This window comes from Hyperolius riggenbachi, chromosome 3 (genome assembly GCF_040937935.1).
Source record: "Hyperolius riggenbachi isolate aHypRig1 chromosome 3, aHypRig1.pri, whole genome shotgun sequence".
Taxonomy (NCBI): domain Eukaryota; kingdom Metazoa; phylum Chordata; class Amphibia; order Anura; family Hyperoliidae; genus Hyperolius; species Hyperolius riggenbachi.
In genome coordinates this window covers 219,846,619-219,872,925 of record NC_090648.1, presented here as the reverse complement: position 1 = coordinate 219,872,925, position 26,307 = coordinate 219,846,619, and the positions used below count along the sequence as shown (strand labels likewise).

The 26,307-nt window shown below is 44.1% G+C and overlaps 1 protein-coding gene across 5 annotated transcripts in view; it reads left to right on the top strand.

The window, feature by feature from the left end:
* Window positions 1–26,307, top strand: part of VPS13C (vacuolar protein sorting 13 homolog C) — a 390,940-nt gene that overhangs the window by 270,930 nt on the left and 93,703 nt on the right. For all 5 annotated transcript variants that reach the window (XM_068275765.1, XM_068275764.1, XM_068275763.1 and 2 more), the window contains 11 exons: window positions 420–684; window positions 1,211–1,371; window positions 2,140–2,261; window positions 3,267–3,564; window positions 4,325–4,714; window positions 5,110–5,214; window positions 9,137–9,301; window positions 14,697–14,825; window positions 14,921–15,054; window positions 15,357–15,483; window positions 17,041–17,276. In XM_068275765.1, coding sequence (XP_068131866.1) covers window positions 420–684; window positions 1,211–1,371; window positions 2,140–2,261; window positions 3,267–3,564; window positions 4,325–4,714; window positions 5,110–5,214; window positions 9,137–9,301; window positions 14,697–14,825; window positions 14,921–15,054; window positions 15,357–15,483; window positions 17,041–17,276 — 2,132 coding nt within the window. The remainder of the gene's footprint in view (window positions 1–419; window positions 685–1,210; window positions 1,372–2,139; window positions 2,262–3,266; window positions 3,565–4,324; window positions 4,715–5,109; window positions 5,215–9,136; window positions 9,302–14,696; window positions 14,826–14,920; window positions 15,055–15,356; window positions 15,484–17,040; window positions 17,277–26,307) is intronic.

Here is a 26,307-nt window from a genome sequence, read left to right as displayed (position 1 = left end):
GCATTTTCTGTGTGTGATCGAAGTCCATGTTGCAGTTTGGCCTGAATATAAACGCAAGGAATCAATTGAATACGTTTACAAATAACCTTGTGAATACGATTTTTACTTTTAGCCAGAGAGTCTAAATAACAGGACAATGCCAAATTATATGAGCCATGGTCCCACCTCCTCTTTAGCAAGCATCCTGTACCATGGGATAAATATCTCTGTGGCATAATACTAATTACTGAAATACTCTGTGTATTGCTATCGACTTTATAGGTGTCTGGAACAATAAATTTACTGACGCATGCATGATGTTGTTCCTCCTAATACTGTGGCATTTTATGAATTTACATAGGTGTTGAGATGGTAAAATAATGGGTAGATTCATTAATATGTCTGTATGTGTATGTGTTAATGAATACTTTCTTTCTTAGGCTTTCTCTGAAGGCACTGCTTCCACATTTGACTATTCTTTGAAGGACAAGGCCCCACTGATCATCATAAATGCCCTGGGCGTACCTCTTATCCTTCAGCATGGTCCCAATATACGGCAGTTTGCTTCATCAACACAAAATAATGTTCACACTGTGGATCAAGGGAAGTCATTTGAACTTGAATTTTCATCTGCTCAGCCTCTGCACCGTGGAAGATTGTCTGCTGCTCATCGACAGGAGAGCAGCCTCTTCACACTTTCCATTGGTGAGAACTTGAAAAAAGGATCAAATCTTGTGACAGGGTTACACATTTCTCTTTTTCCAGTGCAGTGGAAATTAACCACTTCTGGACCTTGGTAATTGAAGCCTACGCCCTGTGTAGGACCTGTTATCCCTGCCAGGGAGTGGATTTCAATTATTTCACTGCATGCTCTCGCCGCTACCACCGATCGTGCCGCTCTTCCGCCGCTGCAGCCCACTCGCTCTGCTGTAGTTCTGAAAGGCAGAGTTCCATTGGCTCCTGACCCTGTGATCACTTTGAGCCAAACACATTGGCTCACAGTGATCCTAGAGTCAATGAAATGAAATTGGCTCCTGACCAGCTCAAGGAGCCCTGCTGTCATACCGACAGCAAAGTAAGTGGGCTTCAGCAACGAGATGTACCTCCATTTTTTTGAACAAAATGTCTTTGGTCCTTAAGGAGCCAGAGACTGCTGGTAAGGAAGTGGTTAATGATGGGTAATGTTTTTATTTTTGTATTCTTGTTGACTGTCTCTTGTTTTAATTTGTAGTGCCTCAAGGATATACAGAAATATCAAATATCCCAGTTACAAAGCCAGCTCGTCGTCTTTATAATGTGCGCAGTCCATCACAAGAAAATTGTGTCTCCACTGTCGTGCAAATTGATGCCAGTGAGGGAAACAAAGTACTTTTTATTAGATCTCCACTACAGGTGAATTACCTTTCCAATGCTATTGCGTTGTTTTGAAGCTGACTTTTCACTGTCTTTAGAAATATCTGCAAATATTGGTTCCACAGTTTTAAGTGTTTGAAAGATTATTTTAAGGCCTGCGCACATCGCTGCATTAATGAGCAGAATTCAGCAATGCGTGTCAGTGTGCATAGACAGCAGTCTGGTGGATACTCTTATGCGCTGCTTCAGCTGTGCATTCTGGCAATCCACTACTGCATGTGTTGTGTGGCCATTGCATAGCTGTTCCATTAAGTATAGCTGAATCGGTCAGTGCTGCAATGAAGAGCAATGCAGCTGCCGTATATAATATGTACTGCCACTTGCCTTGCAGAGTAATGTCAGATTGCCCAGGCCCTTACCAAACAAATTAAAATTACCCAGGTGGAGAAAGTTGGAGGTAGTAAATTACTAATTAGTCTACACAGCTTTTGGTTCACTGGTACAGCTGCTTGAAGCTGTGAATTGGTGATTCCATCTCCTGTCTCTATAGAACTGAGTGGCATATATTTTGTGCCCATCACTATTTAACGCATCATATACTGAATTCCTTAAACCTGTTTAAGTTTCAGTATTAGAATAGCTTATACCTGTTCACAGGTATCTGCTCACAGCAGCTGTAAATTTTATTTTCAAATGTTTAGTTGCTAGAATATTTTTTTCTTGCAGTTAGGCAACAGGGAGTTTGCTTTCTTTGAAACTATGCATCCATGAGAAGGTGATAAAATAGCTCATATTTTGTTGTTTCAGATCAAGAACCATTTCTCAATACCATTTACGGTGCTTAAGTTTGTGGCAAATGCTAAGTTACTTGAGGTGATTGGTGTGTGTAAGCCAGATGAAGAATTCCATGTACCTCTGCATTCCTACAGGTATGTCAGTTGAGAGATTTAAGTAGAACTTTGCACATTAACACGCTCTATTATCCCACCCTGTTTAAACATTAAAAAGTTGTAGTGCGTTAATATTGGGTGTAGAGCAGAGAAGGGTTAGGCCCCTTTTACACTTAATCAGTTTCTCTCAGTTATAACTGAAAGAAAACTGATTTTAAAAGTAATGCCCATGTTTTCCTATGGCACCGTTTACACTTAACACGTTTTAACTGAAATCTTCTTCCCAATGCACTGCTATGGAAAAAACGCGTATGAACGCGCACTAACGCATACTAACGCACACTAACGCATACCAACTGATTAAGTGTAAAAGGGCCCTAAGAGCCATCAGCCTTTCTATTGTTTATCTTTTTACCACTGGGATAAGAAATGAGCACCTTTCCAAACAGGAATACAAGAGTCATCCAGAAAGTAAGTCATTTGCTTTTCTCTGCCATGCAAGGTATGCTTTTTGTGTACTTCAAAATGACTGCAAAATGCCAGCAACTATATGTCCAACAGTGATAACCTGAAACTCGCCCATCCCTGATCCTTCCGACTGAGAAGTGATGATTTTGGTACGACTATAACAAAGGGATTATAAAAACCTTGTAAAAATGATATAATAAATGCTTACAGTGGTATGAAACTTAAAATAATGTTTTTGCTCCAAAACATTACACACAGCAAAAAAAGTAATTAAAAAAAATAGAAAGCATAAAAAGTCATTTGAGGGCATATTTACAACTTACCGGAGCCCAAGGAGAGTTTCCGTGCTAGTATGCATGCGCCAGCTGTCAACAAGATTTTTTTCAGGGGTTGCAGCACTGGAACAGACCTGCGGATGACAACGGGAAAAGCCTCTTTATCATCCAGAGGCTTCCACCTCCCGAGGTAAGTATCCTGTAGACACTTTTTCCCTTCAGGCACTCTGTTTTAACCTCAAGTTTTTGTTTTTTTACACTTGTTTTTCTCTGTAGACGTTATAACATTTTTGACTTTTAGGTGTCAGTTGTTCCTGAAGCCATCTGGAGCATTAGAGGGACAGTTTAAAGAGTCAACTACCTATATCATGTGGAAGGAAATGCTCAACCGGAGCAGTGAGGTTCAATGTACCCTGCAGTGTCCATCCACAGAAACAAATTTTCTTCCTTTCATTGTAAATTGCACTGCCATGCCTGATGAAATCAACTTTATTACCAGTAATGGTGAAAAAGAATGGGATCCAGCCTACATTATTCATCTTTTTCCTTCACTGACCATCAGGAACCTTCTACCATATTCCTTGAGATACCTATTGGAGGTAACTAAGATACCAGCAATCAAAGATTTTGGTTTTGGAAATGTTTGTTCAGTTTCATATTTTTCCGTGTTCGGAAAGTCTGCGGAGTACTTTAATCCTTCACTGGGTTGTGAAAAATGAGATGAAAGGTTACCTCAGTTAACATAAGATGAACACATATGTACAGTACTGAACCTACGTAACACTAGGCTGCACTTTTTTTCTTTTTCTTGCTGTAAGGGTTACCATTCAAGGGTCCTGAATAACAGGTTATTTCCTGTTGGACTCAACAGACTGTAGTGTAACTCTCACTGATTGGGAGTGAAGGGAATAGGAATAGATTAAAAAAAGGGTCAATAGTTAAAAGGACCTTGTAAAACATATTAAGCTGTTAGCATTAAACCGAGACAACAAAAACTTTAATTTCATGTTCTTAGCATTTAAACACAAAATAACTCATTGTTATTCACAGAAAAACTTATTTAGGAGTGGTAATATTGATGCAACTGTTCGTCTCATCAGTTAGATTTTCTAGTTCAGATTTTCTTTTATAATGTGACTGGCGTTGGGAGGTTTGTATCCTGTTGTGGTCTAGAAACACTTGGATCTACAATTCTGGCAAAATGATGTAGATGAAAGGATAAAATACTCGTTTAAAAACTGCCTTGGAATTTTTTTTCATGGTCTGAATTAAAACTTAGAAGGAAAAGGTTATATCAGCATAAGGAGGTGGCCATGGCAGGTGAGGCAGTAGTCTAATACTGTTTTTTTTTTTTTTTAGGGAACTGCAGATGCTCGCATGTTACCAGAGGGAAGCTGCTGTGATGTCCTTCATTCAAGAATTAATGGGGAGATTATGGAGCTTACATTGATTAAGTACCAAGGACGGAACTGGAATGGGCATTTTAGAGTCCATGAGAATGTGCCTGAGTTTTTCTCTCTGTGTTTCACTGCCAACACAGCTGAAGTTATGACTGTGGACCTGTCTGTACATGTAAAACGTGTGGGAAATCTGATGATTCTTTCAGTATTTAGCCCGTACTGGATTATCAATAAGACCTCTCGTGTCCTGCAATATCGGGCAGAAGACATACATGTCAAGCACCCATCAGACTTCAGAGACGTCATCCTTTTCTCATTCAAGAAGAAGAATATTTTCAGCAAAAACAAGGTACTCCAAGCTCTGAGTATTAAACCAGTGTCATCTGAACAGTTGGAAGCCATGTTGAGCTTTTTCCATTTTAAATTGCTAAAGAAGTGATTTCCAAAGTATCGCCTACTTCATAGTATTTTTTTTTTAATTCTTAAAAATGGTAAAATCTAATTCTGTGATCCTGTTATTTTTTTAGGCGTCACCTGTAAAAGAAATGAGCTTTTTGCCTCCATTGTAAATAGAGGCACCGTGTGCCATTTTTGCAGTGAACTTGTGCCCCACATAAATAGAATACACTTGTAGAGCTTTATAAACTCTTTGTACCGTAAACACTTTATCAGTCATTTTCTGTCATTCAGCAGATCCACATTGGTACTTTCTAGTAATAACATGCTATTTTGTTTTCTAACTAGATTCAGCTGTGTATTTCCACAAGCAGCTGGTCATCTGGATTTTCTCTGGACACAGTTGGAAGTTACGGCTGTGTTAAATGCCCTGCCGGCAAAGTGGAATATTTGGTGAGTTTTAGTGTAAGAAGACTCCCTTACTATTTTTTGACAATTGACAGATGAGTAGATTTTTTTATTTTACATTTTTATTCCAGCTCATACAACTCAGTGCATAGAATATTACCGTATTTTTCGGACAAAAGCGGGGGAGGGGGGGGGGGTGGAAGACAGTGCGTCTTATAGTCTGAATAATACGTTTTGGACTGGTGCCTATCCTATGTGACCTCTGTCGTCCTGTGTATTCTACCCGGATTCTGTCCCCCTGTGTCCTCCGTCCTGCTCTGTAGTCTGTCCCCATGTCTTCATCCCACTGTGTATTCTGACCCCTTGTCCTCCATCCAACTGTGTATCCTGTCCCCGTGTACTTTTTTCCCACTGTGTATTTTGACCCCTGTGTCCTTTGTCCTGCTGTGTATTGCCCGGTGACTTTCCCCTGTCCTCTTTCCCCCTTCCTATGTTCCCGTATCCAGACCTCTTTGATCATACTTATCTACAGCCACACAGTTCAATAAAGCGGACATGGCCATCTGCCAATCAGGCGGGGGGGGGGGGGGGCACTGCCCCAAACCATCAATCACGGCAGCTCACTGTTCCTGCTTCCTTCTTAATAGGACCTGAAGGTCTCGACACCGGGACCAAGGCTCCATCATTGGGGCCAATCACAGCACTACCTCATTAAAAGTATAGACAAAGGGATCTGGATACTGGGACAAGGGGGGGGGGGGGGGGGGGGTAGAGGTCAAGGGACAGTCATCAGGCAAGACACAGCTGGATGGAGGACACGTGGGACAGGATACACAGCCAGATGGAGGGCTCTTGTTCAGGGTCCCACTGGCAGTCTCCTCTTGCTTCTTCCTCCACTTGCGGTAAGCTTCCATCACACTTGTTGGTCAATTTTATACAGCGGTTATCCACTGCCTTATTCACTTGGCAATCTGCTTTTTCTCACTTCTGTGTATTATAAGGCATTGGATGCTTGGGCACCATTTTCCTCCTAGAACTTCTGTTTCCCATTATTGTGTTGCTTGTTTGGTCACATGCTGTCCCATCCTTTACTTGCTGCAGTGGTATGCTGTACCTTATTAGGATCATTTTATATACAACTATATTTTTATATATATTAGAGGTGATTTGCCACATATATTGTATACGCATCTTCGTGACATAATTTACTTTTGTACCCTGGCTTAGGTTAGTGATTTTTAAAGGAACACTATTAACTTTTTTTTACCTGGAATTGAAAGCGTTCCTGAAATGCTGGTAAATATTAATGTATACAAATGAGTTGGTTATCTGTTTTGTTTACTGTATCAAATTTCTTTCACTCTAAACTGACAACAGTCTGCTCTAATCTGACAGCAGAGCGAGCCATGAGTAGAGGGGGAATTCTCTCACAGTGCATCTGGTAACCCTGTGTCTGAGGGAAAGTCCTGTGTACTGTCTCTCTGACTGAAGTGTCTGAAGAGAGCAGAGGAAATGTAACTTGTTATAAAAATTTGTAATTGTCTGTGACACCACAGCTTTTCCTACTTTTCATGTTAAATATCAGAGGCAAAAACTGTAATTTATTGAGGGTAGGATTTAGCTATATTGGGACAAATCAATTGCAGAACGGGTGTCTGCTTCATTGCACAGCCAGAGTTGCATATCAGACTACAGAAAGCAAATATCAAACCTATCGCACTCTGAAAGCAAAAACAATATGAAAAGCTGTGACAATTAGTTACATTTCCTCTGCTCTCTTCAGACACTTCAGTCAGAAACAGAGCTCCCAACAGCTGCAGCTCCTGTGTCCTGTCTCTCTCTGTCACACACAGAGCTACACATAGTTAACTGATCAAGTGTGAGGGGAATTTCCCCTCTCCTCATGGCTCAGTCAGCCGTCAGTTTTGGCGTAAGTAAAGTTTGAATGTATTTTGATAACAGTAAACAAAGAAGTTGCTACTAAAATGTATACACCAGTACTTAGCAGCACTTCCCAAACAATTCCTGTGTCAATTGAAAAAACTATGTGAATTGATAGTAATCCTTTAAGCTTTTGCCTCTGAAATTTAACATGAAAAGTAGGAAAATGTTTGTTCAGCTACTTAGACATTATTTGTACATTGTCATTTTAGACCCTTGGTTTGATAGTGTTCCTTTAATTGTTTTTAATTTCTTGTTATATGGTGTATTAATATTTATACTTTAATTACTCATTCATGTGTGGTGCTTTCTTAATGGGATCTGCGGTTTCCGATATTGTAATAAGTTAATTGGCTTCCCCTTAAATTGTCCTTAGAGTAAGATACATACACTACATGATACATACATAGACATATGACTATGGTAGGGATTAGATTGTGAGCCCCTCTGAGGGACAGTTAAGGGACAAGACAATGTATTCTGCACAGTGCTGTGAAAGATTTCGGCACTATATAAATACTAAATCAAAATGAAAGGGGGACAGAGGATATGGTATGTAGGAGACGGTGACACTGGACACAGGAATAGGGGACAGAGGAGGACACTGGGGCAAAGGCTGACACGAGGTGAGGGTGCATATTGTGTCGGCGCCACTCAGTTCGGTGCAGGGTTAGCCGAATGACAGCTTTCCCCACTGCTGCTAAACTCCGACGCGTCGTTCAATACTATTCCCCCTCTGAGTTGTTGCAACTCGGAGGGATATGTAATTAGGGGTCTGGCAGCCGCCAGAGCCCTGAATTACCGCTACGCGGGGCGCACATCATAGCATTGCTGCTATGATGGCGCACAGTTTCAGCGCTCAGCTCTCAGAGCCGCGCACCAAAATGAACTGATCCGAAGAGGTACAAGGAAGGCACAAGGGGCACGTTATGGGGGGGGGGGGGGGTCCATAAGACACCCCTGCACTATAGATGCACCAGGTTTAGTATGTTTTTTTTCCTGTTTTTTGTCCTCTAAACCTAGGTGCATCTTCTAGTCCGGAGCATCTTATAGTCCAAAAAATATGGTATACGATTTGAACTTATGAGTTTTAGACTGAGTGAATGCCTTATTTAATAAATAAAATGGTAAGTATAACTGTAACATTAATTTAAGTCAACACCAAATAGTTTTTGTTCAAGGCGTTTAAAACCCCCCTGTACCTACTGTTAAATTACACAAGTGAGAGGGTTATGGAGGCTGCCATATTTCCTTTTAAACAATACCAAATACCTGGCAGTCCTGCTGACCTCTTTGGCTGCAGTAATGTCTGAATCACACACTTGAAACAAGCAAGTAGGTAAATCCCGTCCAACTTCCGTCAGAGCACCTGATCTGCATACTTGTTCAGGGCCTGTGGCTTAACTTCCTTAGCGGTATGCCCGACACTGTTTTAACTTCTCCCATGGCTGTAATAGCTTCAGCTGGCACTAGGCTAGCTAGTAGAGGTGGCCGGCATCCCCCCGATTACTGATGATCCCCCCGATCGCCCGCTAAATACATTAACACCCCCCTCGGATCCAGCGATCGCGCAGCCTCCCTGCACTTCTCCGGTACTCTTTATGGGGAGGATCGGGTCTGTGCATGACGCTATGTGCGATCCTCCCCATAGAGAACAGCGGAGCTGCCCGGGTAGGCTGCGCTGATCGCTGGATCCAGGCTTGGGTAATTTATTGAGCGGGCGATCGGGGGGATCATTAGTAATCCGGGGGGATGCCGGCCACCTCTACTAGCTAGCCTAGTGCTAGCTGAAGCTATTACAGCCATGGGATAAGTTAATATTATACTTGGGGACTCTCGGCTGCAAAACCACCTGAGCTGCGTAAAGCTCAGGAGGTTAAAGTATTAGAGGCAGAGGCTCAGCAGGATAGCCGGGCATAGTTTATTGGAAACAATTAAATTTTTCTTAAAATATTCTTCAATAGATGCTTTAAATTACTGAACATGTATGACTTCTATTTGTTTGCTTTGTCTTCTGTCTGTCAAGGTTGGAGTGAACATTAAAATGAGTAGCTTTAACCTAACTAGGATTATCACGATGACACCATTCTATACTCTTGTGAACAACTGCATGTTTGAACTTGAAGTGGGAGAAGTTGAAGCGGATGGTTCTTTGCCTGATTTCAAGTGGCACTATATTGGATCTTCTGAGGTATAGTGAGATCATTTGAAATTAAAATTCTGATGGTTGTTTCTTGTACAGTACTATGCTGTCCAGTGCAGCAAAAATACAAAAGAAAAGTACAGCCATCATTTCTAACTTTGCTTATTCACATTACCTCTGGTAAAATCTATAATGCTATGCACTACTACTGTGTGCACAATGCAGCTATGCATGATTTTTTTTTCTGCCGTTAACAAAGCTCTAGTCTAGAATTAAGATCATCCTTTCCTAGATTTTAATTTCAGATGCAGATATTAGAAAAGTCTATTTACCATGAAAGTCTAATACAGAGTAAATGTTACTAAAGTACACCTAATAAAATCAGGGCCTGTTAATTGTAGAGGCCTGTAAACCTCCTTAAAGAGAAACTGAAACGGAAAAAAAAATTGTTACGATTTGTATGTGTAGTACAGCTAAGAAATAAAACATTAGGGGCAGAGACATAAGTCTAATATTGTTTCCAGTACAGAAAGAGTTAAGAAACTCCAGTTATGTATGCAAAAGAGCCATTGAGCTCCACGACTTTCAAAGTCGCAGAGAGCTCTGTCTTCTGAAGCTTGTTATCTTAACTGTCAGTCACTGTATTTTCTTTTTCTCTCCAGAGGACAGGTCAATAGTTCACTGGCCTGCCCTGTAAAATCAATTAGCATCCTGAGTAGTGTGTAAACTGCAAATATTAGAGAATAATGCAATGTTATAAAAAATATGTATAACTGAAAATAAAAATGAGAATATTTTATTTGCTACTAATGTTCCAGTAATTATCCGTATTACTCCACCAATTCATTATATCATATTTTTTTTCGCTTCAGTGTCTCTTTTACCACTTAAGTCTATCTGGACGGATATATTTGTCCAGATAGACTGTGCTGAGGCCACTGCGCCACGCGTCCTCCCGCCACCTTCTGATAGCTCCCAGATCAATGAATGGGAACATAGTTCCCATTCATCGATCTAAGTCCCCAGCAGAAAAACCGACAGTCTCTTATCAGAAGCCACGGTCTTTCTGCACAAAAAAAGGTTTCCCGTCCTCCTTGTAGTTCCTGGAAGCAAGATCAATCACTTCCAGAACACTTTGACTGTGGCCAAATAGTAAAACTACACCCACATGCATTTTTTATTAAACAAACCCACAATATTACATTTAAAATTAACTGTTTACCTCTCACACCAAAAATGACCCAAATAAAATTTCTAATTGAAGAAACAATTACAATTAAAAAAACAAAGAAACCATAAATAGTTACCTAAGGGTCTGAACTTTTTGAAAATTCATGTCAAGAGAGTATATTACTATAATTTTTCAAATTATAAGCTTGTAAATAGTGATGGACGCAAATTGAAAAAATGCACCTTTATTTCCAAATAAAATATCGGTGCCATACATTGTGATAGGGACATAATTTAAACGGTGTAATAACCGGGACAAATGGGCAAATAAAATACATGGGTTTTAATTACGGTAGCATGTATTAATTTCAAACTATAATGGCCAAAAACTGAGAAATAATCTTTCTATTTCTTTCTTAATCTTCCTGTTAAAATGGATTTAGAAAAAAAAATACTCTTAGCAAAATGTACCACCCAAAGAAAGCCTAGTTGGTGGCGGAAAAAACAAGATATAGATCAATTAATTGTGATAAGTAGTTATGAAGTTATTGGCGAATGAATGGGACGTGAAAGTTGCTCGGATGCATAAGGTGAAACAACACTGTAGGCTGAAGTAGTTAATGCTATTCATTACCACTTACTGATTTTATGCAACATTGGTTTGGGAAAACCTGATCACCAAAAGCAAATTGCTTTAAATGAGCTTGACTGATAAACAACTTGTAACAGTCAGGTTCCAGAAAAATCCATCATAAACATAAACAATCCATCATATTCCATCACAATCCACAATTCCATAATTATTTTTTGTGTGCAGTAAACCTAGAAACCCAGTTTAACTGTGCAGTACTAACTATGCGGATATACTTATCATCGGCTTTTCTGATAGCATGAAGAAAACCCCATAACTATGAAAATGGTATGCAGGTAAAAGAATGCACATCCAACTTTTTCCCCTGTAACTGTTGTCAACAGTCTCTTAAATATGTGTATTACATATAGACAGAAGCGCTGTTTTAGGTCTTCAGTATATTATATCGCTCAGCACTCCCCTTCCACCACACCCCACTCCAGTGCACTGTTACTGGCTAAAAACTTGAAAAGCAGCTAAATATGGATTACTGGTGTGTGAGTGACAAGAAATATCTACTGTACCTGAAATGGTCCAGCTAAAAAGACTTTGTGAAACATGTTGGTATGCATGTAGATAGAAGAAATAAAAAGAAAATATATCCGGCCAATTGAAGCTTTTGATCACATCTACTAGAAATTGATGCCCCAATCAATTGACGATTGATTTTAGGACTAAATCAGTCTATTTAGCCAGTGGTATCGGTGGGACGATATCGCTGGATCACTGGCGGGTAGGTAGCATGTCGCTAGCAGGGTTTCATTATGGGACAATTGACACAGCAGCGGAGCTACTGTCCACTGGCACTTTCTCCCATTTTCTCCGCGCCGGGCGCTCTTCCGTTTCTTCTCTCCCAGGGTGCCTGTGTCACATGACAAACACTAGAGGCCTCTAGTGGTTGCATAAGGTATGTGCCACAGTGGCTCTATTGCTTGGCCTCTAGCGTTTAGTCATGGGACACAAGTGGCCCTCGCCAGGAGAGAAGAGACAGGGTGGAGGGCCCAGCGGTGAAGAGAAGATGTGAAAGCATCGGTGGACAGGTGAAAACAAGCTCAACTGCATACACTTTGCATGGCCTGGGAAGGAATAGATGGGGGGGACCTTGTGAAAAACCTGAGCGGTTCTTGCCTTTTTCATGATTGCTAACTCAGTAAAGGACCAGCCCTTAAAGCGTTGCTATCATATAAATCCGGCATAGCGGGTTCTGAACCCTCTAACAGTAATTATAGATTGACGGTATACCTTGAAATGAATCGGAGCACTCAGTATATGATTTTCTATAAAAAATTGTATTTGCTTCTCATACAGCATATGTACAAAATATGAACAGTTCCAAGTAGTGTTTCCTTCTAACATTATTCCATCTCATCATGGCCTATATAGCCAAGCAATCATCAATCTTCTAAGCACATTCAAAAAAAGAATACAACAGTTGTGTTATGTAGAATAAGCTCAATAGTAGTCTCATCTGTATCAATAGCTGTGTATCTAGTAGCTGTGTAAAACTTGTAGTAGTAATCTTAAAGAAATTGCATAAAAATAGCTTCTAAAAAAACTTCTTGCTAACATCTTAACAGAACTTAATGCTGAGAAATTAATAAAGTAAATCACCTGATTATTAAGCATATTACCCCTTCTCAGTCATCTCTTCAGCATCTAGAACCACGTGTGGGAAGGTAGCTTCTGACTCATGTGTCTTCTCAGGAGATAGGTAGGCTTGTGCAAATTATGAGCTTTCAGCTCCTATTTTTATAGTGATTGGATGCAATATGGCTGACTAATCTGGAATTTCCCTAAAAACAAAGTTTTTAATTAGCTGAAACTTCCGTGCGTCAAACGCTATCTTTGACATGTAAAATACCCATAACACTTTTTTGTTTTGAATACCTTAATTATCTTAACTGTAAGAATCTACGTAGGTTTGCAATGTTTACACATTCTGATAAGGTCAATTCTGACGCAGTTAATTAAAAATAGACTTTAGCAGCCATCTTGTCTGCTGGTTGACTTATTTGCCCCAGACATTTGGACTTTTAAACATTAAACAATGTCATTAATGATGCATTTCTGATAATGTGTCCTTCTGCTAATTAGTTTGGAATGTTTCTGTCCTTTCATAGACATAAGATTGGTCAGGTTGACTCAGTAAAAAGTCTACAGCAATGTAAGGCTTATTGAAACATACAGGGCTTCTAATATACTTATTTAAATATAAAGCTTATATAATTCTTCTTAAAACAATTACCTATATAAGATATAATTGCACATTAAAATGTAATATAAAATCATGTTCTATATATTTGCCTTTCCATCTGCAGATGTCACTATTTTATCATGTTAATAACAAGCAGTAGTAATAATATTAATTATTAGACTATGAAACCGCCAGGTGGCATAATTGTCCTAAATACGGGACAATAGAAAAAAAAAAACCTTGTAAAGTTGTTTACATTCTAAAGGACATTCATAATCAAAACATTCTTGTGGAACACATCTAATGTGTTTTTAAAGGGACTCCGAGCTCTGGAAAAAAAAGGTAAGTTGTACTCACCAGGGGCTTTTTCCAGCCCAGTGCTGGTCGGGAGGTCCCACGCCGGCGTCCTGGCTCCTCTCCTTCTCCCCGCTCCGGAATGGCTGGCAGGCCGCAGCCCGGGCGACACTCTCCCGAGTGTCGGGCTGCTTCTTCCGCATATGACGCGGATTACGTCACACGCCGGCCGCCTCGCGTCATCACGGCGGCCGGCGTGAAAGTACTGCGCATGCGCACTTTGTTCGCGCATGCGCAGTACTTTCACGCCGGCCGCCGTGATGACGCGAGGCGGCCGGCGTGTGACGTAATCCGCGTCATATGCGGAAGAAGCAGCCCGACACTCGGGAGAGTGTCGCCCGGGCTGCGGCCTGCCAGCCATTCCGGAGCGGGGAGAAGGAGAGGAGCCAGGACGCCGGCGTGGGACCTCCCGACCAGCACTGGGCTGGAAAAAGCCCCTGGTAAGTACAACTTACCTTTTTTTTTCAGAGCTCGGAGTCCCTTTAAACTTTCACTGCAGAATCCAGCATTTAAATGTATTTCAAAATATTAAATTATATTATGTGTAACTAAAGGTTTAACAATAATTATTTCTTTCTTTAGGACTGTATTGATTATTAATATTTATATGTAATAACTGAGCAAATATATATGATTGCTGCAGTAATGTGACTTTTAACTTCTTTCCAGTCTTCCCACAGTACGCTTATCTATAACCTTGACATTTGAAAAATGTTTGTAAGAAACAAAAATGTTTTAGCTTCTGTAACTAAAATAATCTTATAAGTTTCACAGCCTGGAATATGCTGAGATGTCTCAGAGCAATATTTGAAAGAAGTACTCTAACTTTACAGTTTGCAATAAAAGTTTGCATAGAACATTAAAACTTAAAACATACACACATGACAGCTTTTCCTGCATAAATAAACCTCTAGAATCCTGACATTTAAAATACCCATAACACTGACAGGCAGTGCGCACGTATTTTCAATTGTTTTCATGCTGTGAACAATTTAGGGGGGGGGGGGGGGGGTATCCAAAGAGATTTTCAATACGTAATATCTGTGAAGTATGTTATCAATTAATTTTATACTAGATTTTGTCCATCCTTCCAGTGTGTACCATTCTGGCCAGACAATGTCTCTGGGAAGATGTGTGTCAGGGTCGTTGGCTGTGAAGGAGTGTCCAAACCTTTCTTTTTCAACAAACAGGATAATGGCACACTGCTTAGCCTGGAAAACATGGTGAGCTGAGGTCCCCTTTTGGCTGGAAGAAGGCTCTTTCTTTATGCTGCAATGAGTGTAATGTACATGATTATATTGTTTTTCTGTTTTTCCAGAATACAGGACTTATAATTGATATCAGTATTTCTGATCACTCAATAGTGATTAGATTCTCAGACTTCTATGAAGGTGCTGCACCTGCGCTGATTATGAACCATACCCCTCGGGCTACACTGACATATTGTCAGAGGTAGGTTTTTCATAACATTGTGACTGATATTTAGTTATAGGGATGGTCAATGAGATGCTTATAATTCAGATTTGTTTCTCATTGTATGCTCATTGTATGCAAATGTTTATAGGTTGGAGTTCCCTAAACAACTGCAGCAGCTCTGCATTTGATTGGTCATTTTCAACTTGCATGTATTTGCTTGAATTTAGCTTATGTTTTGCATCAACTCTGAATTATACCTTCTCATTGACCATCCCTGCTTGGTTCTTGTTTTAAAGAGTTTTTTGTTTTTGTTTTGCTATTCTCTCCAAATCATTTAGTGATTCTGGGGAGGAGAAGGAACTTCATCCAGGAGAAGCAAGACTGTTTGCCTGGGCTGATCCAACAGGCACAAAAAAACTGAAATGGACTTACAACCAAGTCAGTGGCGAGCTTGACCTTTTAAAGGTACAGTACCTAACTTATTGTAATTTTGTAAGCACAAGTGATTCTATAACTCATTCAGCACCTTCAGGCAGTGCTGAATAAGTTAGGCTGGTTTCACAGTAGGACGTTTTATGGTCGCATAACGTGCCCCTAACGCAACGCCTGGTGCTCTCTGATGTGGAGGTCAGAGTGAGCTGCGTTGTGCAGCGCACTCTGGCGTCCGTGATGCGTACTCTTGGACGCATGCGGCATCACGTGGTCCCGCCCGGCCAATCGCCGCACAGAGCGGCCGCTCCAGGAAGTAAACACTGCACGTCACTGAGTGCAGTGAATATTAATTAGCCATGTGCCCGGCCGCTCTCCGCTCCTCCCCAACGTTACTGAGCATGTGCAAGCAGTCTAACGCGGCTCTGCCGCTTATAAAGTACTGCATGCTTTACGTTGTCTTATGGCGCAGCGTTACTAAGTAACGCAACTTGGGCACTGTGAACAGCCCATTGATTTTTCATTGCTGTGCGGTGGAGTGTGTTACAGGCTGCTCTAACGTGCGCCTGTAACGTCCCACTGTGAAACCAGCCTTAACTTACTAGAAATGTCAACGTTAAGTTTCTGCCTTCTTTGTGTGCAGTTTTTTTTTTGTTTTTTTTTTTAGTTGATACGGTGGTGTAGTCTTCCTCCTCTTCAAACTCTTCAAACATGGAAGTCCCGTTCGTGCCTTTGAGATCATCAGTATTTTCATAGTGAAAATAAGTTAATGTGGGCTAGAACGTTTTTGTTGTGCTATAAATGTTCCTGGAATCATACTTAGCAGTGTTAATGTTACCTGAGCTCAACCTTTTTATATTTAATTGTTAAATGCCCCTCTATTGCAAAAATTGTAAAATATAAAACACATACATGTAAAATGTACATTTTACCCAGAGTAAAATGGACTATAAAGTACTATTTTCTTATGTTGATGTCAATTACAGTAGGTATTAAAAAAGGTGACCGATCTTACAGATTTTGTACTAGTCCACCACCTCATGGGGGATTCTCGTTATTTTCTTAATTCTTTACAAAATCACTCCATGGTAAGGGCCTATACAAATATGTCAGCCCGTTTACCTACTTGTTTTCACACTCTTTTGGCTTTTGGACTAAGCAACTGCAGGGCAGTAAGTGCTTTTGTGTAATAATAAATAACTGAAAATCCCTCATCAGGAGATGGACTAGTCCACAACCTGTCAGATCAGTCAGACTACTGTAAGTTACAGCAATGTAGGAAAATCATTTATAGTGCATTTTACTCTTGGAGAAACACGTTAACACATCTAAAGCAATGTGGATGTTTGGATTATCAGAAGTAGTAGTAATTGTACCACTACCTGTTTCTACCTCTCGCACAGTGAATTGCACCATATTTATTTTTTAGTTTAAAAAAAATTTACTATTGTATTGCCTGTCTGTATAGCTAATAAGGAAGGGGAGAATATGAGGTTTTATACAGCTATATTAAAATTAACAGACATTTTTATCTGTCTTATATTGCAGTATATTTAAAAACTTCATAGCAATTTTGTCTTCTTTATTGTGAAGGATGAAAGTGGTCAGTTTGCTTATAACCAGGATATTCAGGTCCATTGGGTGTCATTCCTTGATGGGCGACAGAGGATCCTTCTTTTCACAGAAGATGTGGGTTTGGTGACCAAAGCATGCCAAGCTGAGGAAATGGAGCAGCCAGATCAAGAAATAAACATTTCTATCCACAGCTTGGGTCTCTCCCTTATCAACAATGGGAACAAGCAAGAAATCTCCTACATAGGAATTACAAGGTAACTGTTCTGTTGTAAGAAAAGATTTCTACCTACATTTCTCACATGGTGAGGAATACCGTATTTTGCGCCGTGTAAGACGCTCCGGAATATGACGCACCCAGGTTTAGAAGGCAAAAACCAGGGGAAAAAAAATACTAAACCTGGTGCGTCCATATTCCAGGAGCGTCTTGTACAGTTCCTTCTGTGTCCTCATGTGTCCTCCTGTGCCCCCCATGTGTCCTCATGTGCCCTCCATGTTCCCTCCATGTGTTCTCCTGTGTGCCCCCATGTGTTCTCCTGTGCCCCCATGTGTCCTTCTGTGCCCCCATGTGTCCTTCTGTGCCCCCCATGTGTCCTTCTGTGCCCCCCATGTGACCTTCTGTGCCCCCCATGTGTCCTTCTGTGCCCCCCATGTGTCCTTCTTGTCCCTATATGTCCTCCTGTGCCCCCCCATGTGTCTTGCTGTGCCCCATGTGTCTTGCTGTGCCCCCTCATGTGTGCTCCGGTGCCCCCATGTGTCCTCATTTGCCCCCCCCCCCCCTGCCTGAGTCTCCTGGCCCCCCATGGAGTGTCAATAGCGGCGGCAACTTACCTTTGGCAGGCTCCTACGCTGATCCTAGGTCATTGTGCTGCCCCCCGCTAGCCTCCTCTGCCTCCCCCCTGTTTATCTGGCCCCCCCGGGTGTAGGAATAAGTATAATAACTTACCTCCACAGTGCGCCCGCGATGACTGCAGACATCCGTCTTCCAGGCACTTCTCGCTCTAGTGACCGGCTTGAACTGATGACGCGCAGTTCAAAGACGGTCACTAGAGCGAGAAGTGCCTGGAAGACGGATGTCTGCAGTCATCGCGGGTGCACTGCGGAGGTAAGCTACCGATACTTATTCCTACACCCGGGGAGCCAGATAAGCAGGGGGGAGGCAGCACAATGACCTAGGATCAGCGCGGGAGCCTGCCAAAGGTAAGTTGCCGCCGCTATTGACACTCCATGGGGGGCCAGGAGACTCAGGCAGGGAAGATGAAGGCAGGCACAGAAAGGCAGGGAATCCCCGACGTGGCGGCGGGTCGCTGTTCGTATCAGCGGGCGTTAAGTCGGGGATTCCCTGCCTTTGCCGTATAAGATGCAGGGACTTTTTCTCCCCATTTTTGGGGGAGAAAAAGTGAGTCTTATACGGCGACAAATACGGTACATAAACAATCACATTCTTTCATTAACAGGAGCCTTTGAGTGGTCAATATAATGATATGATAGGTACTGCATTATGTTAGGTCCTCTAAATTAAATGTGCAAATATAGATATTCTGGAAGTCTGTATTTACCTGCATTGCAAAGTTCTAGTCAGTCTACTCGTTACATTAAGTGCTCACAACCAGATGCACTTTCTATTGTAGCTGCCAGTTTAATTGGCAGTTTCAACCACTAAGGATTTAGGAACTACTCTGGTTGTAGAGTCCTTTGTTCAGGGGTCTAGTCCTGGAAAAAGAAGTGAGTGGACTCACCCGGAAAACCTCTGCGCGCGGCGCGCCAAAAATGGGCGTGATCAAGCATAATGTGGGCGTGGTCATTAGTGTTGGGCGAACATCTAGATGTTCGGGTTCAGGCCGAACATGGCCGCGATGTTCGGGTGTTCGACCCGAACTCCGAACATAATGGAAGTCAATGGGGACCCGAACTTTTGTGGTTTGTAAAGCCTCCTTACATGCTACATACCCCAAATTTACAGGGTATGTGAACCTTGGGAGTGGGTACAAGAGGAAAAAAAAATTAGCAAAAAGAGCTTATAGTTTTTGAGAAAATCGATTTTAAAGTTTCAAAGGGAAAACTGTCTTTTAAATGCGGGAAATGTCTGTTTTCTTTGCACAGGTAACATGTTTTTTGTCGGCATGCAGTCATAAATGTAATACATATAAGAGGTTCCAGGAAAAGGGACCGGTAACGCTAACCCAGCAGCAGCACACGTTATGGAACAGGAGGAGGCGCAGGAGGAGAAGGCCACGCTTTGTGAGACACAACAACCCAGGCCTTGCATGAGGACAAAAAGCGTGCGGATAGCATGCTTTTTACCGCCATGCAGTCATAAATGTAATAAAGATAAGTGGTTCAATAAACAGGGACCACGCGGCAACGCTAACCCAGCAGCAGCAGACGTGATGGAACAGGAGGAGGCGCAGGAGGAGAAGGCCACGCTTTGTGAGACACAACAACCCAGGCCTTGCATGAGGGCAAGAAGCGTGCGGATAGCATGCTTTGTACCGCCATGCAGTCATAAATGTAATAAAGATAAGAGGTTCCATAAACAGGGACCGGCAACGCTAACCCAGCAGCAGCAGCAGCACACGTGATGGAACAGGAGGAGGCGCAGGAGGAGAAGGACACGCTTTGTGAGACACAACAACCCAGGCCTTGCATGAGGACAAAAAGCGTGCGGATAGCATGCTTTTTACCGCCATGCAGTCATAAATGTAATAAAGATAAGTGGTTCAATAAACAGGGACCACGCGGCAACGCTAACCCAGCAGCAGCAGACGTGATGGAACAGGAGGAGGCGCAGGAGGAGAAGGCCACGCTTTGTGAGACACAACAACCCAGGCCTTGCATGAGGGCAAGAAGCGTGCGGATAGCATGCTTTGTACCGCCATGCAGTCATAAATGTAATAAAGATAAGTGGTTCAATAAACAGGGACCACGCGGCAACGCTAACCCAGCAGCAGCAGACGTGATGGAACAGGAGGAGGCGCAGGAGGAGAAGGCCACGCTTTGTGAGACACAACAACCCAGGCCTTGCATGAGGGCAAGAAGCGTGCGGATAGCATGCTTTGTACCGCCATGCAGTCATAAATGTAATAAAGATAAGTGGTTCAATAAACAGGGACCACGCGGCAACGCTAACCCAGCAGCAGCAGACGTGATGGAACAGGAGCAGGCGCAGGAGGAGAAGGCCACGGTTTTTGAGACACAACAACCCAGGCCTTGCATGAGGACAAAAAGCGTGCGGATATAGCAGCAATGCTTTTTGCCGCCATGCAGTCATAAATGTAATACAGATGAGAGGTTCAATAAACAGGGACCGGAAACGCTACACCATCCCAGATGTTCATTGGTCATGTTACTTGGTTGGGGTCCTGGAGTGTTGCGTAGTCATTTCCAATCCAGGATTGATTCATTTTAATTTAAGTCAGACGGTCTGCATTTTCTGTAGAGAGGCGGATACGCCGATCTGTGACGATGCCTCCGGCAGCACTGAAACAGCGTTCCGACATAACGCTGGCTGCCGGGCAAGCCAGCACCTCTATTGCGTACATTGCCAGTTCGTGCCAGGTGTCTAGCTTCGATACCCAATAGTTGAAGGGTGCAGATGGATTGTTCGACACAGCTACGTCATCTGACATGTAGTCCTTGACCATCTTCTCCAGGCGATCGGTGTTGGAGGTGGATCTGCACGCTTGCTGTTCAGTGGGCTGCTGCTGCATGGGTGTCAGAAAATTTTCCCACTCCAAGGACACTGCCGATACCGTTCCCTTTTGGGTACTAGCTGCGGCTTGCGTTGTTTGCTGCCCTCCTGGTCGTCCTGGGTTTGCGGAAGTCAGTCTGTCTGCGTACAACTGGCTAGAGGAGGGGGAGGATGTCAATCTCCTCTCTAAAGTCTCCACAAGGGCCTGCTGGTATTCTTCCATTTTGACCTGTCTGACTCTTTCTTCAAGCAGTTTTGGAACATTGTGTTTGTACCGTGGATCCAGAAGGGTATAAACCCAGTAATTGGTGTTGTCCAGAATGCGCACAATGCGTGGGTCACGTTCAATGCAGTCTAGCATGAATTGAGCCATGTGTGCCAGAGTCCTACCAGAATCCTCATCATCCTCTTGTGAGCGTTGTGATAGTTGTTGTGATGCATCATAGTCGTCACCTTCCTCCTGGTCTGCTTCTGCTGACCATTCGCGTTGAATTGTGGAAGTCCAACGTGCACCGCTCTGGCCCTCGTCAGTGGTGGCATGAAATTCCTGCTCCAACTCCAGCTGTTCCTCCTCCTCTTCTTCGTCATAGCTGCTGGGGCCAGCGTTCCCTGAGGCGGATGGCCTGATGTTGGTACCATCACGCTGATCGTTTTCTCCTTCAGATTCCCCCAGTTGCATCATGACAGCTGTTTCCTTGATTTTTAACATCGACCTCTTCAGTAAACACAGCAGTGGTATGGTAATGCTGACTGAAGAGTTGTCACTGCTCACAAGCAACGTGGATTGCTCAAAATTTTGGAGGACTTGGCAGAGGTCCAACATGTTGGCCCAATCGGATCCACAGAAGCTTGGCAGCTGGCCGGATGCGCCTCGGTACTGCGCCGTCATGTACTGGACCACTGCACTCTTCTGCTCGCAAAAGCGGGCTAGCATGTGCAGCGTAGAATTCCAGCGCGTAGGGACATCACACAGCAAGCGATGGTGGGGGAGATTGAAGCGCTCCTGCATCTTGGCGAGTGCCCCCGAAGCAGTACTGGAATTTCTACAATGTTTGGCCACTCGACGCACCTTCAACAGAAGATCGTCCACGCCTGGGTATGTCCTCAGGAGCCGCTGAACTACTAGGTTCATCACGTGCGGCAGGCAAGGGATGTGTGTCAGCTTAGCCAACCTTAAAGCGCGAATGAGATTACTCCCATTATCACACACAACCATGCCAGGTTTCAGGTCCAGCGGTGCCAGCCACAAATCCGTCTGTTCCTTTATTCCCCTCCAAATTTCCTCCCCTGTGTGCTGCTTATCCCCAAGGCAGATTAGCTTCAGCAACGCTTGCTGACGCATGCCAACAGCTGTGCTGCACTGCTCCCACGATCCTACTGCTGCTGGGTTAGCGTTTCCGGATGAGGTACAGCTTTGAGATGCGTTGGAGGAGAAGGAGTCAGAGAGGTAGGTGCTGCTGTTGTTATCCAGTGGGAGGGACGGCGGTGCAGCTGTTTGTGGCGTGGGCAACACCCGTGCCGTAGCAGGTGAGGAATCGCTGCCAGGCTCCACAAGGTTCACCCAGTGCGCGGTAAGGGAGATGTATCGACCCTGGCCGAACGCACTCGTCCAGGTGTCAGTGGTGAGGTGAACCTTGCAGGCAACGGCATTCTTCAAGCTTCGGGTTATTTAGCTGACCACGTGCTCATGCAACTCAGGCACTGCAGAGCGCGCAAAGTGGTAGCGGCTGGGAACCGCGTAACGTGGGATGGCCACTGACATCATGCCCTTGAAGCTGTTTGTCTCCACCACTCGATATGGCAGCATTTCGCAGGCCAGAAGCTTGGCTATGCTGGCTGTTACTGCCACGGCCCGGGGGTCATTTGCTGGCAATTTCCTCTTGCGCTCAAACATCTCCGACACAGACAACTGAACCGTAGCGCTGCACACGGAAGGGCTGTTGGTTGTTGTGTTTGATGAACACTGGGAGACCTCAAGAGCACTACTCCGGAAAGTGACAGTGTCAGCGTCGTTTGATGTTTGTGAATGTTGTGAACCACGCAATGGCTGGGCTACTGCTGCTGCTGAGGCGGGTCTGGTGGTGAGTCTGGTGAACCCAAGGGAGGCAGTGTTGTTGCTGGTACCCTGTCCTGACGCGTTTGCCCACAGAGTGGGATGTTTGGATAGCATGTGACGGCTCATGCTGGTGGTGGAGAGGTTGTTAATACTTTTCCCCCTGCTCAGGCGGGTCTTGCACACCTTGCAAATCGCCATGGTAACATCCTCAGTGCAGTCTTCAAAGAAAGCCCAGACTTTGGAGCACCTGCCTCCTTGCTGGCGATTTCTGTTTGCTCCTCTTTTGCCTCTCACTTGAACTTCCACGCTTGTGGTGCCTGAAATTGCGCGCCGCCTACCTTTTGGCACAAGGCGAACTCGTGCAGCAGTGGGTTCTTCAACAGACTCATCTGTGCTGCTGCTACGACGGCGATGTTCTCGTTCACAAACAAAATCTGGGTCTCTGTCCACATTGTCCATACCCTCCTCTTCCATCTCCTCAAACTCGTCATATGTCATTGTGGGCCGCCGCCGTGGAGTAGAGCTCCCCACAACAACCTCTGCGCAGCACACTCCAACGTCGTCTTCCAGATCTTGTCGGCCGACCTCCTGCAATTGCAACCCCTCCTGCCCAAATTGCTCTGGGATTTGGGTTTCCGAGTCCTCCTCAGACTCGCCTTGTATTTCAGTGCGCGGTGCATTTCCCACAGTTAACGGTTGTGAATCCAGGCACAACATTTCTGGCTGTTCCTCCATTGACCTTTTAAAGGTGGAAGTTTGTTGGGCTGGGAATAGCTCCTGCGAATACCCCATTGTGTCCTGAGGTAATTCATCGGACTGGTTATCTGGCAGTTGTGTGCGTGGTGTCGCTGCCGGTTGTGTCAGCTTTGTGCCCACTGGCTCCTTGTAACTGGCTGAGGACTCGGACCTCGTGCGTGATGTGCTGGTGCTGCTTAACCCACTGCTGGACGCTTGAGAGGTCATCCAAGTAATTATCTGGTCCTGTTCTTTTGGATTTGTGAGGGTTGTTGTCCTGGACAACATGGGCGGTATTGAGTGGGTTTTCTTGGGTGCTCCCCTGTGGCCTGTACGTGAACCGTCAGGGGAAACACCTCTTCCCTTGCCCCTCCCTCTTTCACCGGATTTCTTCCTCATTTCACTTATCCTTACAGTACACGCTGACTGGCAGCAGTACAGTGGCAGTACAGAAATGCTATACAGTACCACTATTCCCAGCAGCGACACAGAGCACAATGCTATACAGTGACGGGTGAGCGGTGTACCACTATTCCCAGCAGCGACACAGAGCACAATGCTATACAGTGGCGGGTGAACGGTGTACTACTATTCCCAGCAGACACAGAACAGTAAACAGAATGCTATATAGTGTGGCTGAGCGAGCGGTGTACCACTATTCCCAGCAGACACAGAACAGTAAACAGAATGCTATATAGTGTGGCTGAGCGAGCGGTGTACCACTATTCCCAGCAGACACAGAACAGTAAACAGAATGCTATATAGTGTGGCTGAGCGAGCGGTGTACCACTATTCCCAGCAGACACAGAACAGTGAACAGAATGCTATATAATGTGGCTGAGCGAGGTACACAGAGTGGCAGTAAACAGAATGCTATATAGTGTGGCTGAGCGAGTGGTGTACCACTATTCCCAGCAGACACAGAACAGTAAACAGAATGCTATATAGTGTGGCTGAGCGAGCGGTGTACCACTATTCCCAGCAGACACAGAACAGTGAACAGAATGCTATATAATGTGGCTGAGCAAGGTACACAGAGTGGCAGTAAACAGAATGCTATATAGTGTGGCTGAGCGAGCGGTGTACTACTATTCCCAGCAGACACAGAACAGTAAACAGAATGCTATATAGTGTGGCTGAGCGAGCGGTGTACCACTATTCCCAGCAGACACAGAACAGTAAACAGAATGCTATATAGTGTGGCTGAGCGAGCGGTGTACCACTATTCCCAGCAGACACAGAACAGTAAACAGAATGCTATATAGTGTGGCTGAGCGAGCGGTGTACCACTATTCCCAGCAGACACAGAACAGTGAACAGAATGCTATATAATGTGGCTGAGCGAGGTACACAGCGTGGCAGTAAACAGAATGCTATATAGTGTGGCTGAGCGAGCGGTGTACTACTATTCCCAGCAGACACAGAACAGTAAACAGAATGCTATATAGTGTGGCTGAGCGAGCAGTGTACCACTATTCCCAGCAGACACAGAACAGTAAACAGAATGCTATATAGTGTGGCTGAGCGAGCGGTGTACCACTATTCCCAGCAGACACAGAACAGTGAACAGAATGCTATATAGTGTGGCTGAGCGAGCGGTGTACCACTATTCCCAGCAGACACAGAACAGTAAACAGAATGCTATATAGTGTGGCTGAGCGAGCGGTGTACCACTATTCCCAGCAGACACAGAACAGTAAACAGAATGCTATATAGTGTGGCTGAGCGAGCGGTGTACCACTATTCCCAGCAGACACAGAACAGTAAACAGAATGCTATATAGTGTGGCTGAGCGAGCGGTGTACCACTATTCCCAGCAGACACAGAACAGTGAACAGAATGCTATATAATGTGGCTGAGCGAGGTACACAGAGTGGCAGTAAACAGAATGCTATATAGTGTGGCTGAGCGAGCGGTGTACTACTGTTCCCAGCAGCGACACAATGACAGGGGGGACCCTGGCTAGCGTGGCTGGAGCGCGAACTACCCTGCCTGCCTACCCAAAGCTAAACCCACAGACAAATGGCGAAGATATGACGTGGTTCGGGTATTTATTTACCCGAACCACGTGACAGTTCGGCCAATCAGAGCGCGTTCGGGTCCGAACCACGTGACCCGTTCGGCCAATCACAGCGCTAGCGGGGAACGTTCGGCCATGCGCTCTTAGTTCGGCCATGTGGCCGAACGGTTTGGCCGAGCACCGTCAGGTGTTCGGCCGAACTCGAACATCACCCGAACAGGGTGATGTTCTGCAGAACCCGAACAGTGGCGAACACTGTTCGCCCAACACTAGTGGTCATGGGTGGGGCCAAATATACATGACCTTAGCAGTGATGTAAAAGGTCTGCCAGGGAAGTTTGAGCTCTGCCGTAGTGTATCCCCCCAAAATAGATGTAATCTGACAGCATTTCACCAAAAAGACACATAATCTGGTAGAAGTTCCTCCAAAATACAGATATTATGGAAGTGGTTCCCCCAAAATAGACAGTGTGGCAGCAGCAGTTCCCCCAACATACACATAATTTGGAAGCAGTTCCCCAAAATACGCGAAACCTGGCAGCGGATCACCCAAAATACACGTAACACCCAAAATACATATAATCTGGCAGCAGTGGTCCCCCAAACATACACAATCTGGCAGCAGTTCCCCAAAATATGCATAATCTGGCAGCAGTCGTTCCCCTAACATACACATAATCTGGCAGCTGTTCCCCAAAATACATAACAGCAGATAATCTGACAGCAGTTCCCCCAAAATAGGTACCCCCAGCATAGGTAGCCAGGTCTATAGGTGTCCCCAGTATAA